Source organism: Gracilinanus agilis, chromosome 2, assembly GCF_016433145.1.
Source record: "Gracilinanus agilis isolate LMUSP501 chromosome 2, AgileGrace, whole genome shotgun sequence".
Classification (NCBI taxonomy): Eukaryota; Metazoa; Chordata; class Mammalia; order Didelphimorphia; family Didelphidae; genus Gracilinanus; species Gracilinanus agilis.
In genome coordinates, this window is record NC_058131.1 from 642,744,696 (window position 1) to 642,763,781 (window position 19,086).

At 36.8% G+C, this 19,086-nt stretch overlaps 1 protein-coding gene across 1 annotated transcript in view; it reads left to right on the forward strand.

Annotated features, from left to right (window-relative positions):
* Positions 1-599: 599 nt before the first annotated feature.
* KIF11 (kinesin family member 11) overlaps positions 600-19,086 on the forward strand; it is a 62,746-nt gene continuing 44,259 nt past the window's right edge. The window contains exons 1-10 of the mRNA XM_044662629.1: positions 600-656; positions 849-945; positions 5,133-5,265; positions 5,556-5,653; positions 5,739-5,817; positions 12,645-12,830; positions 12,933-13,057; positions 16,805-16,895; positions 17,372-17,614; positions 17,741-17,836. Of these exons, the coding sequence (XP_044518564.1) occupies positions 869-945; positions 5,133-5,265; positions 5,556-5,653; positions 5,739-5,817; positions 12,645-12,830; positions 12,933-13,057; positions 16,805-16,895; positions 17,372-17,614; positions 17,741-17,836 (1,128 nt within the window). The 5' untranslated portion in view covers positions 600-656; positions 849-868. The remainder of the gene's footprint in view (positions 657-848; positions 946-5,132; positions 5,266-5,555; positions 5,654-5,738; positions 5,818-12,644; positions 12,831-12,932; positions 13,058-16,804; positions 16,896-17,371; positions 17,615-17,740; positions 17,837-19,086) is intronic.

The window sequence follows — 19,086 nt, forward strand, 5'->3', positions numbered from 1 at the left end:
AGGAGGAGCTTTCTGCGGACAAAGTTAAGAAGACACTAGTTCCGCGGCGCAAATGAATGCCCTCTGATAAGGAAGTCCAAGTGTGGCTTCCAGAAATCAAGCGCCGCCCCGCAACTCCAAGAAAAGCCACCTTTCCCTAGGCTTTCGAGCTGTCCACACCTTAAATCAAAAACAGCGGCCCCAGCATCCGGAAGACCGGACAACAGCAAACGGAAATCTGGTGGCGCGCGGTGCAGGCCGGTACTTGTAGGCTCGGGGATTGTTGAACTTCCAGCTAATTTCCACATTGAGTTTGTAGTAAGAGAGAAGTGCTTGATGTCTGGGTCGAAGATCAGGATCGCTTAGTTTCTCTTCGCTTCCAGGAGTCACTCACAGTAAGCGTCGCAAAGCACAACGATGCTTTACGTCAGCTTAAAAAAAAAACCAACTCTCCTAATCCCATTTGTCTTCTCGGCGTTAACTTGAGTCGGTCTCTTTAATTTAAATCAGTTTCCCATGGTGCTTTGCACCAGAGGCCGTTGTGATTGGTCTGGAGAAATTTCGCATCCAAGATTCAAATCGTGGCGCGTGAACTTTTGTTCTGCTTCCGGCCGGAGGAGGCTGGTTGGGTGCTGTATTAACGAGCGGCTGCGCATAGTAGGGGGACCTTGAGCTTGGTAAGAGTCCTGCCAAGGTTTTGGGTGGGTGAGATTCTCCTTGGCCTTGCCAGTCGCGGGATGGTGGAGTTGATGGGAGCTCCCGGCCGCTCCCCAACCCTCCCCTCCCCCAACTGGCTTGGGCCGAGGAGCCGGACGCATCTCGAGGCCTGGTCCCTGACCCGCCCTTGCTTTTTCCTAACCTGGTTTTAGGTTTCCCTGCGAGGCTCGTCATGGCTTTCCAGCCGAGTTCCGTTGGAAAAAAGAAGGATGAGAAAGCAAAGAACATTCAAGTGGTGGTGAGATGCAGGTAGGAGGCGCGCAAGGTTTTGCCCCCGCATAATCGTGCCCTTTGGTGGGGACGGAGGGGAAGGTGGCAGTAGAATCCCCCCTTTTTTCTATACTGGAGTCGGCCCGGGCCAGGGATTTGTGGATATTGACATTTGCATTTGACTTTGCGCGTCTAGTGGATCTCAGGTCTCTCTGAAAACCCACTGGGTATTAACCGTCTACCCTTGCCCAGGTGTCTGTGCAGCGTCTGTCATCTGAAACTCCTCTGGGATTCAAATGAGCAACTGTGGACACTCTAAATTAATGAGTATTTGTTGTGATATTGGATCGCTCTCTTGCTGTCACTCTTGTGACATTTGGGGCTTTAGCCAGATTGTCAAAATCTTGCCACTCCAGATCAACAGTGTTGGTTTTTATTGTGCTGTTGAAATATTGCTTATCAGGCTTTTATTTATTTATTTAAAGAACGCTCTGTTCTTGAGGCTGAAGCATCTGTTTTTGTTTCAGTCTTTAGTCTGGGTCCCAGAAGGCACTTGATAAATGTTTGTTAATTGTTTAACCTTTATATTTCTACTAGCATTTGCATTAATTTGTGTTGTGAGTACCTTTTCTATGCTGCTTTTTTATACTTTTTTGGGGGATGTTCCTGATGAATAAAGCATTTAAAAAGTTTATACTGCTTAAATGATGTGGTTCACTGAGACCATCCTCTAATCCTCTAATTTTACAGATGAGTAAATGTCAGTTGAGATTTGAATCATGATCCTCTGACCCCAAAGTCAATGTTATTACCCTTCCACTTTGCCAGGATACCTCTGGACCAGTTTATTTTGTATGATGAGTAATTTTAAGATGTTTATTACAGCTATTTTGACTTACAATATGGGGCAGGTAATGTTTAGAGTGCCACAGTGAGAAATACTTGAGTTCATATCCAGCAGTAGGCACTAACTGTGTGATCCTGGGCAAGTCACTGAAACTCAATTTGCCTCAGTTTCCTTTATTGTAAAATGTAGATATCTATCTATCCCATCTCCCAGCATTGTCACTGAAAATCAAATAAGGTAATGTTTGTAAAGTACCTGGAGTTATATGAATGTTAGCCACTATTCCTTTACTTATAAGCCTTACCTTCAGTCTTAGAATTAATACTATGTATTGGTTTTAAGGCAGAAGAATAATAAGGGCTAGGCAGTAGGGATTAAGTGACTTGCCCAGGGTCACATAGCTGGGAAGTGTCTTGAGGCCAAACTTGAACCCTGGACCTCCCACTCTAGACCTGGCTCTCAATCCACTGAGCCACCTAGTTGCCCTAGATATTATTCCTTTTGAAGTATGTAATAAGTTGCACATATTACTTTGGAAACTAACAACAAAGAGGTTTGCTATATCATTTAAAAAGATAAATTTGATTTTTAAGCTGGACTTTATGCAGTCATTCAACATTTATTAAGCACCTACTATATGCCAGCCACTGTTTTAAGCACTGGGGATACAAAAAGAGGCAAAAAAACAGGACCTATACTTAAGGAATTTAAAGTCTAATTGGGCAAAACAACATTCAAACAAATCTATACAACACAATATATGCAGGATAAATAGGAAATTATTAAGAGAGAATAGGGAAGGCTTCCAGTAAAAGAAGGAATTTTTGTTGAGACCCAAAGGAAGTCACAGGGCAGCTAGATAGTGAAGTGGATAGAGCACTGAACTTGAAATCTGGAAGACTGATTAATCTTCCTGAGTTCAAATGTGACCTCAGACACTTACTGATTTTGTGACCCTGGGCAAGTCACTTAACTCCAATTGCTTCCATTTCTCCATCTATAAAATGAGCTGGAGAAGGAAATGACAAACTAATCCAGTATCTTTATCAAGAAAATTCCAAATAGGATAAGGAAACATCAGACATGATTGAAAGTATTAAAACAACAAAAGAAAGGAATACAGGGAGGTAATTAGTTGGAGAGGAAGGGAAGACATCAGATCAAATTTCCAGAATAGGAAGATGGAGTGTCTTGTTTTTTATATAATAACCAGCAGGCCAGTTTCACCAGATTAAAGACTATCTATTGGGGTAGTAAGGTATAAGAAGTCTGGAAAGGTAGAAGGGAGCTAAATTATAAAAAGCTTTGAATCCCAAACAGAGCATTTTGTATTTGATCCTGGAGGTAATAGGAACCTCTGGAGTTTATTGATTGGATCTGAACTTTAGGGAAATCATTTTGGTGACTGAGTAGGGGATGAATTGGAGTGGGGAGAGACATAAGGCAGGATGCTCCACCTATTGAATTCCAACTCATCTTTTAAAGGCATGATTCAAATACTATTTCCTACATAAAGCCTTCCCTTAACCTACTGGAATCCTCTAGATCAAGGGTCAGCAACCTTTTTGGCCGTGAGAGCCAGGTATGGGGACAGAGATACTGGCTTCATTGTGGCCTCAAACACTTCCTGGCTGTTTGACCCTACGCAAGTCATTTAATCCCCATTGCTGAACCGTTAAAAAAATAGGCATTAGATCTGGCAATTAAGGTACTGTTAATTTTGGAGAGAGAAGTTTCAGTTGAATGGTAAGATTAGAAGCCAAACTATAGAGAATTTTTAAAAGTGGGAGGAAAGGAACTGGAGGCACCTATTTACCTATTTTAGACAGCCTTCTTAAGGAGTTTGGCTACAAAAAGGAAGAGAGCTATGGGACATGGGTAAGTTCAGTGAGTTTTTTTGAGGATGAGGGAGATGTGGGCATATTTGTTGACAATAATTGCTGCCATCAAATGAATTAATATAATAACCGTTGCTGACAGTTTATATTGTAGAAGTTTGAAGCAAGAGCAGATAATGGAAGTTGATATATAAGCATGACTTGGACTAGTAAATTATCATCAAGATGCTCCTTTGCCCTTTATTTGCCAAACATGGGGGAAGAAGACAAGAAAAGGGGAATATTTCATATATTACCAGACCCAGTTGGTTTTTTTCCTTTTAAGAAATCTTTGTTATAAGAGATGGCTCATGGGAAGGACATGTTTAGAAATAAAAATAATTTAAAAACAGAAGATCAAAAACTATTTTTAAAAGTAGAGCATCTAAAGTGGTAAAGTTTAGCAATCCAAAGCTGGACAGAAAGGAAAGCTAAAGACAATAAAGCAGATCTGCCCAAAAGGTTTTATAGCAATCCTTTGGAAAAGAGCTCAAAGGACAGACAGAACCACTGAAGAGAATCTAAAGCGAGCACCTTGCTGCCCTCAATGAGTTTGTCTCCTAATTTAATTGAATTTAGATAGGGTATCCCCCAAAGTCTTAATGCTGTCTTAAACTCCCAGATTTGATTATTAAGGACTATGTCCTGGAGATATGAAGAAAAGGCAAAAACAGTTCTAGGTACTTGTTGTAAATGAGAAGAAAACATGTATCTTCTATGTGTGGGTAAGATACATTTAAAGTGAATAGAAGGTAACTTAGAGGGGAAGGCCCCTAGCAGTTGAGGGGACCTATTGAGGCCTGAAGGCAGTATTTAAATTGAAACTTGAAGAAAAAACCCGGCAGTAAAGAGAGAACCTTCCAGCCATAGGGGATGGCCAATGCAAAGGCACTAAAGATGAAAGACAAGAATGCCATATGGGATGAACAGCAAGGAAGCTAATATGACTGGACCACAGAGTGAATGGAGGGGAGTGATGTATAAGAAGTAAATAGGACAAATGATGGGAATGTTTGGAACTACCCAAAAGTGAATGGAACTTTTTCAAGAGGGAAGGATTGGCTTTCCCTTGTGGCAGGTTTTTAAGCAAAGGTTAGAAGTCTATTTTTCTTGGCTACTGTGAAACATCCTAACTTTGAAATCTTATCTGATTCTTAACAAGCACTCCAGTGCTTGAGTCTTTTCAGATCCCAACCAGGTCAAACATGGAATTTGGTAGATCAAGGAAACTGAGGATTTAAAAGGTAGAGATTGTTAAGAATGTGATTAGATGATAGTCATATCTGTTGGCAGCAGGTATTTTGAAATGTGAGATTTGGGTAAAAGATGATTTTTGACAAACCTCTTGAAGCAGTTGTGAGATTGGACCATGAGATAATAATTAATTAAAACTGCCACCTGCACATTTATTTTACTATTGTAATTACTTGAGATGAAGTAATGGATATATCTGACATTTGTGATTTGTCAATCTTTGAATTAATTTTGTTGTTCTTCTTTAGACCATTTAATTTGTCAGAACGAAAAGCTAATGCCCATTCTGTGGTGGATTGCGATTCTATTAGAAAAGAAATCAGTGTCCGTACTGGAGGAATGACTGACAAGACTACAAGAAAAACCTATACTTTTGATATGGTACTTATTTCTAATTTCGCATAATATTTTTTATCAGATATAGTCATCAAAATCTTCACAATTGAACCATTTTCTCATTTTTGGTAATATAGTCAATTAATTGATTGGACCTACTAAACTTTTAGGGCATTAGTTGATCTCTTAGTATCTAGAAGAGTTTATATAAAAGTGATTTGGCATTGGAACAATTAAATTGCTAGTGTATTATTATTTGAGGTAGCTACTAATATGAATTACAATCAAGTAGGTTTTTGTGTCTGGGTTGCTTTTTGTTTTTTTTTTATTCCTAGGTTTTTGGAGCATCCACAAAACAAATTGATGTTTACCGAAGTGTTGTATGTCCAATTTTAGATGAAGTTATCATGGGATACAATTGCACTGTTTTTGCGTAAGTAGATTACTTATTTGAGTTTTACAAACTTATTAAAATACATGTTTAAATAATTTAAGTATACTTTTATTCATACTGACAGATATGGCCAAACTGGCACTGGAAAGACTTTTACAATGGAAGGAGAAAGGTCACCCAATGAAGAATATACCTGGGAAGAGGTACTGATCAATTATATCAACAATTTTAAAATGTTTATCTCCAATTTTTAGCTAAGTAATTGATTTAAGTGCTTTAATGTGGACATAGAATCTTGTCATAGATGCTTTGATCTTAACACTGATTATAATGATTTAGATTTCAGAACATTCTTAGAAAAAGAGAAGTTATATGTGTTCATTGTTCCTAGGTTCTTAGACTTTCCTAGTGTCCTGTATACAGGGACATCCATTATTGCAAAAACTCTGACTTTCAGGACTGAAAAGGATCCACAGTGGTCCTTTAAATCTGAAATAAGCAAATTTAGGGCAAAAGGAACCCAAACAACTTACTGATGATGCTGTTAACAATCTACAATCCAACATTACCTCAAAGTAAGCAGAACAGAAAATGGCAATTATAAAATCCTTAAGCTCTGTTTTTTAGGAGCCATTTCTAGAGCTATGATTAATTTAACATTGCCAGATATTAAGCTAGCCAGTTTAGTACATTTGGTTATCCTCTTTTTCTGGTGACCTTTAATTTTTCTTGGATGTTAAAGTTGGAAAATGACCTAGTGGTATTACTAGATCAAAGGGTATACATTGTTTTATAGCCCTTTGGGCATACAAATTGCCCTCCAGAATGATTGGATCAGTTCACAACTCCACCAGCAATGCATTAGTGTACCAATTTTGCCATATCCCCTCCATTGTTTATTTTCCTTTACTGTCATATTGGCCAATCAGATAGGTATGAGACGATATCTCAGAGTTGCTTTAATTTGCATTTCTCTAATCAAGAGTGATTTAGAACATTTTTTCATAAGATTATTGATAGCTTTGATATCTTCGTCTGAAAACTGCCTATTCATATCATTTGACCATATATCAATTGGGAAATGACTTGGATTCTTATAAATTCGACTTAGTTCCTTACATATTTGAGAAATGATACCTTTATCAGAGAATTTTGTTATAAAAATTTTTTTTCCAGTTTGTCACTTACCTTTTTGGTTGCGTTGATTTTGTTTATACAAAACCTTTTTAATTTGATATAATCAAAAGTATTCACTTTATATCTTGTAATGTTTTCTATCTCTTATTTGATTATAAATTCTTCCCATCTCCATAGATCTGACAGATAAACTATTCTATGTGCCCCATATTTATTCATAATATCACTCTTTATGTTTAAATCATGTCCCCATTTTGACCTTATCTTGGTATAAGAGTGTGAGATAGTGATCTAAACCTAATTTTTGCCATATTGTTTTCTAAATTTTCCAGCAGTTTTTGTAAAATAGTGAATTCTTATCCCAAAAGCTGGGATCTTTGGGTTTATCAAACATTAGATTGATGAAGTCATTTACCACTAATTTATTAATTGATCCACACTTCTGTTTCTTAGCCAGTATCAGATTGTTTTGATGATTATTGCTTTGTAGTACAGTTTAAGATCTGGTACTGCTGGGTCACCATCCTTCACAGTTTTTTTTTTCAAGAATGCCAATTCTTCTAGATGAATTTTCTTATTATTTTTCTAGTTCTATAATGTAGTTTTTTGGTAGTTTGATAGGTATGGTACTGAATAAGTAAATTAATTTAGGTAAGATTGTCATTTTTATTATATTAGCTTGGCCTACCCATAAGCAATTCATGCTTTTCCAGTTGTTTAGCTCTAACTTTATTTGTGTGAAAAATGTTTTGTAATTATGTTCATAAAATTTCTGCATTTGTCTTGGCAAATAGATTCTGAAGTATTTTATATTATCTAGAGTGATTTTAAATGGAGTTTTTCTTCCTAACTCTTGCTGCTGGGCTTTGTTGGATATATATAAAAATACTGATGACTTATATGGGTTTATTTTGTTTTCTGCAACTTTGCTAAAGTTATTAAATGTTTCAACTAGTTTTTATTATTTCAACTAATTTTATTATTAATTATTTCAACTAAGATTCTCTAAGTATACCATCGTATCATTCATAAAGAACGATAGTTTAGTTTCCTCTTTTGCCTACTTTCATTCCTTCAATTTCTTTTTTTTTTCTCTAATTGCTAGAACTAACATTTTATCTCAATATTTTGAAAGAAAACATCCCTTGGGACCACTAGGAAACAAAAAGCTGAGCTATATAGGACTTTGGTCAGATTCATATCCACATTAGTCAAATTGATTGCTCAGATTTGGGATTGTAATTGGTTAATGAGTGTGAATGGAATAGATTGAAATATAGAACAACTTGCTGAGTTGTTTTGAGGATAACTCCAATTATAATAATTTATAATAGCTCCCAAGTTATCTCTCCTCTCACCCAACTCTCACTTGTGGCTTTAAGAAGCTACGTACCATACCCCAGTAAAACCCTCTTGAGGTTGAGAGTAACCAACAGGCTCCAAAACCCATTACTGAATTAAGGAGCTGTCTACTTGAAGCATGTGAAGACTTTCCCTGGCAGAATAGGCTGATGAGAACAATTTGTTCCAAGAGCAATGAAGGCAGCTGAAACAGTCCCACTAGAGTGCTTAGAGCTTGGTCAGACACAAAAGATGCCAAGGTCGTCCATGCATCCCAGAACATCTCTAGTCATTTGATGACTCTGGAAGAGAGAGTGAGGCTGACAACTTTGTGTAACCCTGCTTCAGTTACATCCAGTTGACTAGAGAGTCAAGACATCAGTCCTTTGGTACTATTGACTCTCTTCCAAAATGAAGAATGAACAACAACAAAAGAGAAGAAAAGAGATTTCAATAACTACTAAATCAAAATAACTCTCAAAAAACGAGTTGGTTTTCTGTAATAGATGGAGAGCTGGCTTTAAGAACCTAAGAAGACCTGAGTTTAGGTCCTGATATATGCTGGCTCTCTGACATCTCCCATCATCGCCACCACCCTCCCAGTCATTTCAGTGCATCCATTAAACTATCTAAGATAATAAGTTTCAAAGAAGAATTCAGTTGACATGAATAGAGGGAGTTCTTCCTCAAGAGTTCTCTACTAAAAATTCTGTGTCTGACCTATTTTTTGCCAATGGTCTCAAATATAATTAGGCCTAAGTCAGACTATAGGGATGGTATTACATATAAATATACTGCTTTTGAAACTTAAAAAAACCAACCTTTAATAACTTTTTTAAAAATTATTTATTTTGGTACTTCAGATTAGTTTATCTTAAATTAATGCCACTCTCCATTTCCTAGGTATTTACCTTTTAAAATTAGTCATAGCTTCTTAGTTTTTCCCAGGTTTAAGGAGAATAAGTATCAGCAAAATATTCCTTTAGTTAAAGGGAGAAAGCTGGAGAGAGATGTTTTTCACTTAAAGGTTTAATAGGGTAGCCTCTTTGAAAGCAGGAACTGTTGGACATTGACTTTGTATCCCAAGTATCCAAGGCAGTATATTGTACATTATAGGCACATAATGAATGTTGTTTGTATTGACCAGATTAACTCATCTATAAATTATTTAGTGACCCAATATTAACCTTATTTGGAGAAAAGGATAGTACTAATTTTTTTTTTTTTGGTAAATTTTTTTTCTAAATCCTTGCCTTCTGTCTTAGAATCAATGCTGTGTATTTGTTTCAAGGAAGAAGGAGCAGTAAGGGCTAGGAAATGGGGGTTAAGTGACTTGCCTAGGGTTACACAGCTTAGAAATATCTGAGGCCAGATTTGAACCTAGGACCTCCCGCTCTCTAGGCCCGACTCTCAATCCACTGAGCCACCCAGCTGTCCCCAGATAGTACTAATCTTAAATAGTTTTTCTGTAAATTAGTCAGTTAAATGACATTCTGATATCCTTTACCTGGGAAGCAGTATTTTTAAGTTTTTTTTTAAACCCAAGGAAAAAACAGAAAGATCTTGGACTAAATCTGGCCTTTAATACTAGTTATGTGACCATGGACAAACTTTGGATCTCAATTTCCTCACTAGTAAAATGGTGATAAAAGTTCTTATATTTATTTTATAGAGTTGTTAGGAGAAATGTGTGAGAATTTTAAGTGCTTTACAAACCTGAAAACAATATATGAATGTCAACTATTACTTTTTTTTTTAGATTTAAATATTTTATTTTTTAAGAAAAATTTTCCTTGGTTACATGATTCCTGTTTTTACTTTCCCCTTCACCCCCCACCTTTAACGCCCTCCCCCCTAATATCCAACATACTTTTCTACTGGATTTAACATGTGTGATCAGTCAAGACTTATTTACATATTGATAGTTGCATTGGTGTGGTCATTTAGTGTCTACATCCCTAACCATGTTCGCATCAACTCATGTATTCAAGCAGTTGTTTTACTTCTGTGTTTCCACTCCTGCAATTCTTCCTCTGAATGTGGGTCGCGTTCTTTTCCATAAATCCCTCAGAATTGTCCTGGGTCATTGCATTGCTGCTAGTAGAGAAGTCTGTTATGTTCGATTTTACCACAGTGTATCAGTCTCTGTGTACAGTGTTCTTCTGGCTCTGCTTCTTTTGCGCTGCATCAATTCCTGGAGGTCTTTCCAGGTCACATGGAATTCCTCCAGTTTATTATTCCTTTGAGCACAATAGTATTCCATCATCAGTATATACCACAATTTGTTCAGCCATTCCCCAATTGAAGGACATACCCTTGTTTTCCATTTTTTTGCCACCACAAAAAGTGCAGCTATAAATATTTTTGTCCAAGTCTGTTTATCTATGATCTCTTTGGGGTACAAACCCAGCAATACTATGGCTGGATCAAAGGGCAGGGGGTCTTTTAGAGCTCTTTAGGCATAGTTCCAAATTGCCATCCAGAATGGTTGGATCAGTTCACAGCTCCACCAGCAGTGCATTAATGTCTCAGTTTTGCCACATCCCCTCCAACATTCATTACTCTCCCCTTCTCTCATTTTAGCCAATCGGCTAGGTATGAGGTGGTAACTCAGAGTTGTTTTGATTTGCATTTCTCTAATTATTAGAGATTTAGAACACTTTCTCATGTGCTTATTGATACTTTTGATTTCTTTACCTGAAAATTGCCTATTCATGTCTCTTGCCCATTTATCAATTGGGGAATGGCTTGATTTTTTATACAGTTGCTTTAACTCCTTGTATATTTGAGTGATTAGACCCGTCAGAGTTTTTTGTCATAAAGATTTTTTCCCAGTTTGTTGTTTCCCTTCTGATTTTGGTTGCATTGTTTTTGTTTGTACAAAACTTTTTTAATTTAATGTAATCAAAATTATTTATTTTACATTTTGTAATTTTTTCTAACTCTTGCTTGGTTTTAAATTTTTTCCTTTCCCATAGATCCGACAGGTATACTATTCTATGTTCACCTAATTTTCTTATAGTTTCCTTCTTTATATTCAAGTCATTCACCCTTTCTGAATTTTATCTTGGTGTAGGGTGGGAGATATTGATCTAAACCTAATCTCTCCCATATTGTTTTCCAATTTTCCCAACAGTTTTTGTCAAATAGTGGGTTTTTGTCCTAAAAGTTGGGCTCTTTGGGTTTATCATACACTGTCTTGCTGATGTCACTTACCCGAAGTCTATTCCACTGATCCTCCCTTCTGTCTCTTAGCTAGTACCATATCGTTTTGATGACCGCTACTTATAGTACAGTTTAATATCTGGTACTGCTAAGCCACCTTCCTTCACGTGGTTTTTTTTTTTTTCATTATTTCCCTTGATATTCTTTTCTTCCAAATGAACTTTGTTGCAGTTTTTTTTAATTCAGTAAAAAAGTTTTTTGGTATTTTGATAGGTATGGCACTAAATAGGTAAATCAATTTAGGTAGAATGGTCATTTTTATTATGTTAGCTTGTCCTACCCATGAGCAATCAATGTTTTTCCAATTGTTTAGGTCTAGTTTTAATTGTTTGGAAAGTGTTTTGTAGTTGTGTTCATATAATTCCTGTGTTTGTTTTGGTAGATAGATTCCCAAGCATTTTATATTGTCCAGGGTGATTTTAAATGGTGTTTCTCGTGCTACTCTTGTTACTGAGATGTGCTGGAAATATATAGAAATTCTGATGATTTATGTGCATTTATTTTGTATCCTCAACTTTGCTAAAGTTGTTGATTATTTCTATTAGCTTTTTAGTTTATTCTCTAGGATTTTTTAAGTAGACCATCATATCATCTGCAAAGAGTGATAACTTAGTCTCCTCATTGCCTATTTTAATACCTTCAATTTCTTTTTATTCTCTAATTGCTACTGCTAGTGTTTCTAGTACAATGTTAAATAATAGAGGTGATAGTAGGCATCCTTGTTTCATGCCTGATCTTATTGGGAAGGCTTCTAATTTATACCTATTGTATATGATGCTTATTGATGGTTTTAGACATATACTGTTTATTATTTTTAGGAAAGGTCCTTCTATTCCTATACTTTCTAGTGTTTTCAATAGGAATGGATGTTGTATTTTGTCAAAGGCTTTTTCAGTATCTATTGAGATAATCATGTGGTTTTTGTTGGTTTGCTTGTTGATATGGTCAATTATGTGAATAGTTTTCCTGATGTTGAACTATCCTTGCATTTCTGGTATAAATCCCACCTGATCACAATGAATAATCCTCGTGATCACTTGCTGGAGTCTCTTTGCTAGTATTCTGTTTAAGATTTTTGCATCTATGTTCATTAAGGAGATTGGTCTGTAGTTTTGATCTACCTGGCTTTGGGATCAGTATTATATTTGTATAATAAAAGGAGTTTGGTAGAACTCCTTCTTTGCGTCACAGTGAATTCTTGTTCTCCCGTGTATGACAGTCACACCGTACTTGGCCAAATGCAACTGAGCAGAGCTAAGGAGATTTCAGCTATTACTTTTCATTTAGGAAAACCATTAGGCTAATTCACCCATTATTATAATTTCAGGATCCCTTAGCTGGCATAATTCCACGTACACTCCATCAGATATTTGAGAAACTTACTGAAAATGGAACAGAATTCTCAGTCAAAGTGTCATTGCTAGAAATTTATAATGAAGAACTCTTTGATCTACTTAATCCAACTACCGATGCTTCTGAGAGACTACAAATGTTTGATGATCCTCGTAACAAGGTAACTTTGTTTCCATATTGAGATTTATCTGAATCTTCCTGTGAACATTTGATTAAATTTTTATGTTTACTTTTTTGATCTTTGCTTTTCATGTTTGATCAGAGAGGAGTAATCATCAAGGGTCTGGAAGAAGTTACAGTCCACAATAAGGATGAAGTCTATCAGATTTTGGAGAGGGGGGCAGCAAAAAGGACAACGGCAGCAACGTTAATGAATGCATATTCTAGGTAAGAATTCTCTTGGAAGATTAGGAACACAGAATAATTAGGGGAGAAACATTCTTAAGCACTTACTATGTACTTGGCTCTGTGCCGACTTCTTGGGGCACATAGAAGGGCCAAAATAAAGCCCCTGCCTCAGGGACTCACTCTGATGAAGGGGACAACACACAAACAAACATATACACATATACATACATACATATATATGTACATGCATACATGGATATGTGTATATATGTGCTATATACAGAACTATTTGGGAGGAGGGAAATTGTCAGGAAAAGTCTTATGTAACAGGTGGGTTTTGAGCTGAATCTTGGAGGAAGCCATTGAAGCCAGGAGATGGAGATGAAGAAGGAGAGCATTCCAGACCTGGGGTCTAGCCAGTAAAAAACAATGGAGTGGGGAAATGATGTGTGCCATGGGACACTCCAAAGAGAACAGCGTCACTGAATCTTAAAGAACAGAGGGTAGTATAAAAGGAGACATCTAAATAGGTAACAAGTGGTCAGATTACAGAGGATTATATTTTATTTTTTTAAACCTTTACCTTCTTTAGAATCAGTACTGTGTATTGGTTCTAAGGCAGAAGAATGGTAAGAGCTAGGCAGTGCCCAGGATCACACAGCTAGAAAGTGTTTGAGGCCAGATTTCAACCCAGGACCTCCCATCTCTGCCCCTGGCTCTCAATCCACTGAACCACATTGCTGTCCCCTGAGGACTTTATTTTTGATCCTTGAGATAATAGGAAACCCTGGAGTTGATTAAATTGGGGAATTGAGTTGAATGATGTGGTCAGACTTTCAATTTAGGAAAGTCACTTTGGCAGCTGATTAGAGGTTCAACTGGAATGAAAAGAGATTTAAGGAAGAAAGACCAACCAAGGGATAATAATTTAGGTGTGAAGTGATAAGACCTGCACTAGGGTGGTGTGAGAGGAGAGAATGGGATGTGCTCGTATCAGAGATATGAAGGTTGAAATGAAAAGATTTGGCAATAGATTACAATGTGGTGTGAGTTTGCGAGAGGAATGGAGAGTGATGGCTAGATTTCAGGACTGAATAGATGGCAGTGCCCTTCATAGTAATAAGGAAGCTAGGAAGAGGTTGGGGCTTAGGAAAGGAAATTCTGTTTTGAACATGTTTACTATGAAATTAGCTTTCTACTTCAAAATGTCCTACTAGGATAGTTGGTCATATGAAACTGGTGCTAAGGAGAGAGCTTAGGCCTGGACTAATAGAGCTGAGAATCATTTGAATAGAGATGATTATTGAAACCCGGTGAGCTAGGAGATCAAGTGAGATATTATAGAGGGAAATGAATATAGAAAACCCAGGATAGATCCCTTTGGACCCTCCTTGGGTAGTGAGTATGATCCGAATGAAGATCCAGGGAAAGAATCAGAGAAGGAGCAGTCAGACAGGTAGGGGGAGAACCAAGAGAGAACATTGTCATGAAAATTTAGAGTAGAAAGAATCCTGGAGAAGAAAGTGATTCGGTGTCAGAAACTGAAGAGAGGTCAAGAAGGATGAGAATTGAGGAAAGCCATTAGATAGGGTCAATAATTTCCATTAGAAGTCAAGGCAATTTCTAAAAGGTCTCTGAGAGAGAATAGTGGGGATTTTTAGGAAGCCAGAGTGAAGGCTCTGTTGTCCTTGGGTTAGGGAATTGACTAAATTGTTAAGGTGGTAAAATAAGAAGATGGTTTGGTCCAGCCCCATCCCTAGATAGAGAGATTAAGTGACTGAATTGTAATTTGTAGCAAGGGGAGGTGGAGTTGAATTGGAGGAGTGTTTGAGGTACTTAATTGTTCCAGGAGTAATTATATGTAATGAGCAAAAGATGAAATGACTGAGGAAACAAAGGTTTGGTTTTTGAGCATATCAATTTATTAAGCAATGTATGCCAATTACTTAAATTGGTACCAAGCCCCTTCCTCAGTTTAAGGCTAGACCTCAAATACAGAGGGAGGTAGACTTTTATACATTAAAAACTATCAAATAAGGCTGATTAGCTCAAAGGAAGCAATTCAGCATTAGGTAATCTGATTTCTAATTAGATGAAAGTTTAGACTTTCCAAGTTGGGAAGGGGAGAGTGAAGAGATATAATTCCCTGAATTCAGTAAGAGATGTCCCACTCCACCTACAATAACTGATTGATCAGTGTAGGAACAATAAGATATATGTTGCTTGAGATATACAAGTATGAAAAAAGCTCCTTATAGTAATCTTAGGGTCTGATCATGTTTCTGGTCAACAGTACCCAGATCCTTAGTTAAATAACAGATACTGGTGGTTGTTTCCCAGCCACATAAAATGAGGTTCAAAAAATGCAATAAAGTTTTCTCTTAATTCCCACCAGTGAATAAACTTTTCTCACAAGACAATATTTGGATTAGGCTCATAATTGAAAGAAAGGGAACTAAACTAGCTCTATAATTGAGTCACAATATGGCATCGGTGTAGTTGTAAGGGGTAAATTATGGTTGGACTGAATATTTTAAGAGTTTTTGGTTGCAAGGAATTGATTACTTAATTTCCAAATGAAAGAAAGTTTGACTCAAGTCAGAATGACTTTTATGGTAGTTTATTTACAAATGGGAAGAGTGAAAGTAAAGAAATTGAGAGAGAGTGAGAGTGAGTGTGAGTATGAGTTACCCTGGCCTGGTCTGAAGGTCCAAACCAGACAGGACTTCAGAGGCTTCAGCAAAGGGGGAGCACAGAGGTTAATTAAACAAGGTTTCTAGCCACGAGGCCTCCTCGAAGACGAGTGGCCTCTTTGGAGGCTAGTGCCTCAAGAAAAGCCAAGGAAAGGGAAGTCAGTCTTTCACTCACCCACATGACAATCCAAAGGGAAGCAGTCTGAGATCTCAAACCCAAGCTCCTCCAATGCCAAGTTCAAAGGGCAAAATCCCCCTCACAGGAAGTTACCATCATATTTAAAAGATAGTTCTTTGCGTCACTTACTGCGTCCACCCTCCAGTTCTGTGTGGACAAATGGCAGCTTTAACCCTGCTTTGGACTGCCCAGGAGGCAGTCAGTTGTTTTTGATTTGTCACTCACTAGCACATGTGGGTCATAGACTTCCCCCCTCTCCACTTAATCCTAAGTGGGGTGGTGTGTATACATTCGTGATGGCTAAAGTCTAAAGAATAAATAGGGGAGAGCTAATTCCATCTTCACAGAGTTCACTCAGTTCCTCTAATTAACCACTTGCTCTCCTAATTCCTTTGATTTCTCACACTTCTTAACCTTTTAGATATAATTCTGTTAAATTTAAATAGTTACCAGTGTCTATTCAAATTCTGGTTGAAGACTCCTGATGGTATTTGTAGACAAGTTGCCAGGGCTGGATTAGGCAAGATTAAAAATATGTTTCAGGGGACAGCTGGGTGGCTCAGTGGATTGAGAGCCAGGCACAGAAATCTGGCCTCATACACTTTCTAGCTGTGTGACCCTGGGCAAGTCACTTAATCCCCATGGCCTAGCCTTTACCACTCTTCTGCCTTGGAACCAACACACAGTATTGATTCTAAGATGGAAGGTAAGGGTTTTAAAAAAATAAAAATAAAATCAAAATGTTTCAGCAATTAAAAAGGCTAGAAAATTGTTACTGAATAATATTTTCCTGTTTCTGACACAACGTCTAGATTAACATAGTCCATACAGTCTAGGTTTATTTCTTCATAATTTTAATTGCCTTCCCATCTTGTAAGCATTTAAATTAATGGTGTCATAATGTTTATTTTCTAGCCGGTCCCACTCTGTATTTTCTGTTACAATACATATGAAAGAAACTACAGTTGATGGAGAGGAACTTGTTAAAATTGGAAAGTTGAATTTGGTAAGTATAGTAAAGCCCCATATCTGTAGAGGATATCAAGTGAACATTTGTTGACTGTGTGTGTACTTTCCCCATTCCTTTACTCTGTTCCCACCCCAAAAAAACCTTAAAGAAGGAAGTGAGAGTATAAAAAGTGAAAGCAGAAGAGATTGCCTGCTGCCCTCCTATGTTTTGAGGTCAAGTTAAGTTGCCCATTTCCAGCAGAAAGCAGCTGGAGACAGTGCTTCTGCAGAATGGTGGCTAACTGAAGGGGGCCCTACTGTATCTTATTTTGAACCTATATGCTATGTTAAATATCTTGTACTTTAATATTCTACATTTTTGAGTAATCATCTTGTTTTTTGCATCATATTTATAACAAGATATTAACTATATAATATTAAAACCAACTAACAATTTTAATATCATCTGAAAGTTTAAGTTCAAATCTCAGAGACTATCTAATTGAATCCATTATGGATTTTTATCTTTTTTAGGTTGATCTTGCAGGAAGTGAAAATATTGGTCGTTCTGGGGCAGTTGACAGAAGAGCTCGGGAAGCTGGAAATATTAATCAGTCTCTTTTAACTCTAGGAAGGGTTATTACTTCCCTTGTTGAAAGAGCACCACATATTCCTTATCGAGAATCCAAACTAACTAGAATTCTACAAGATTCTCTTGGGGGGCGTACAAAAACATCTATAATTGCCACAGTTTCCCCTGCATCAGTCAATCTGGAGGTAAAAAAAAAATCACATTCTGAAAGACTATTAAAAGTTAGCCTGCATGTGAGCAAATGCTATGGCATATATTATGTAATTATAAGAAATAAATATACAGTGATATGTTTGTTCTTTACAAAATAGGAAACATTGAGTACTTTGGAGTATGCTCATAGAGCAAAGAATATAATGAATAAGCCTGAAGTTAACCAGAAGCTGACCAAAAGAGCTCTTATTAAGGTAATTGCAGTTTCTCAGCTAAATGGGTGGCCTCTAGTTGACACTTCTCTGAAGAGAATACATAATTGTTTCTTAAATTTTTTGACTATCATGTTAATAATGTCTTTTATCTAGCCCTGATCTATACAAGTTTATGTTCTGAATAATTATCTTTCATTTCTATATGTCATTGTTTCTTATTTTATTTTTTTAACCCTTACCTTCTATTTTAGAATCAATATTGTATATTGATTCTCATGTAGAAGAGCAAAAAGGGCTAGGCAATGGGGGTTATGTGACTTGCCCAGGGTCACATAGTTAGGAAGTGTCTGAGGCCAGATTTGAACCTAGGACCTCTTATCTCTAAGCCTGACTCTCAATCACTGAGTTACCTAGTTGCTCCCTCATTGCTGTTTTTTAAAAGCTTTTTTTTTTTAAATTAACAAAAATGTATTTTTTTCTCCAATCTCCCCAATTCCATTGAAAAAAGAAAGAATGGAAATGAAAATCCTTGTAACAAAATAGCAAAAGAAATTTCTATATTGGTCATATCCAAAATATATATGTCTTTTTTCACTCTCTTAATCCATCTTCTCCATGTCATGGGATGGGTATCAAGTCCTCTGGATATCATGGTTTATCTTCATGTTGACAAACATTCCTAAGCCTTTGAAAGTTGTTTGTCTTTACAGTATTGTTATTGTATAAATTGTATTTCTTGTTCTATTCACTTCCTTTATTCATGCAAGTCTTCCAGATTTCTCTGAAACTGTCCCTTTGATTATATCTCATGGTACAATAGTTTTCCATTACATTCACATATCATGACTATTCCCCAGTTTCCCAGTTGATAGGCACTCCATAAGAATTTTCAGTTCAATACTATCACAAGAGGAGCTTCAGAATCATTTCTTAAGATGTCATAATAACTGATTTGCTAGGCTTAATATAAAGTATATAAGACAAACATATAAAAATCCTCTTTTATTGAGTGCCATTACCGTGTGTAACAGGATATCAACTTATTTCCCTTAGCTTATACTGTGACTGCTTTGTGGATTTGGCACGTGTTTTAACAATTATTGCTATGTTATAATAGTACCTTATACACATATAGTACTTTAGAGTTAGTGAAATATTTTTACATTTACCTACCTATTTGTTCTCATATATGCTTTATTCTTTTTTTTTTTAAACATTTATTAATATTCATTTTTAACATGGTTACATGATTCATGCTCCTCCTTTCCCCTTCAACCCCTCCCCCCCGC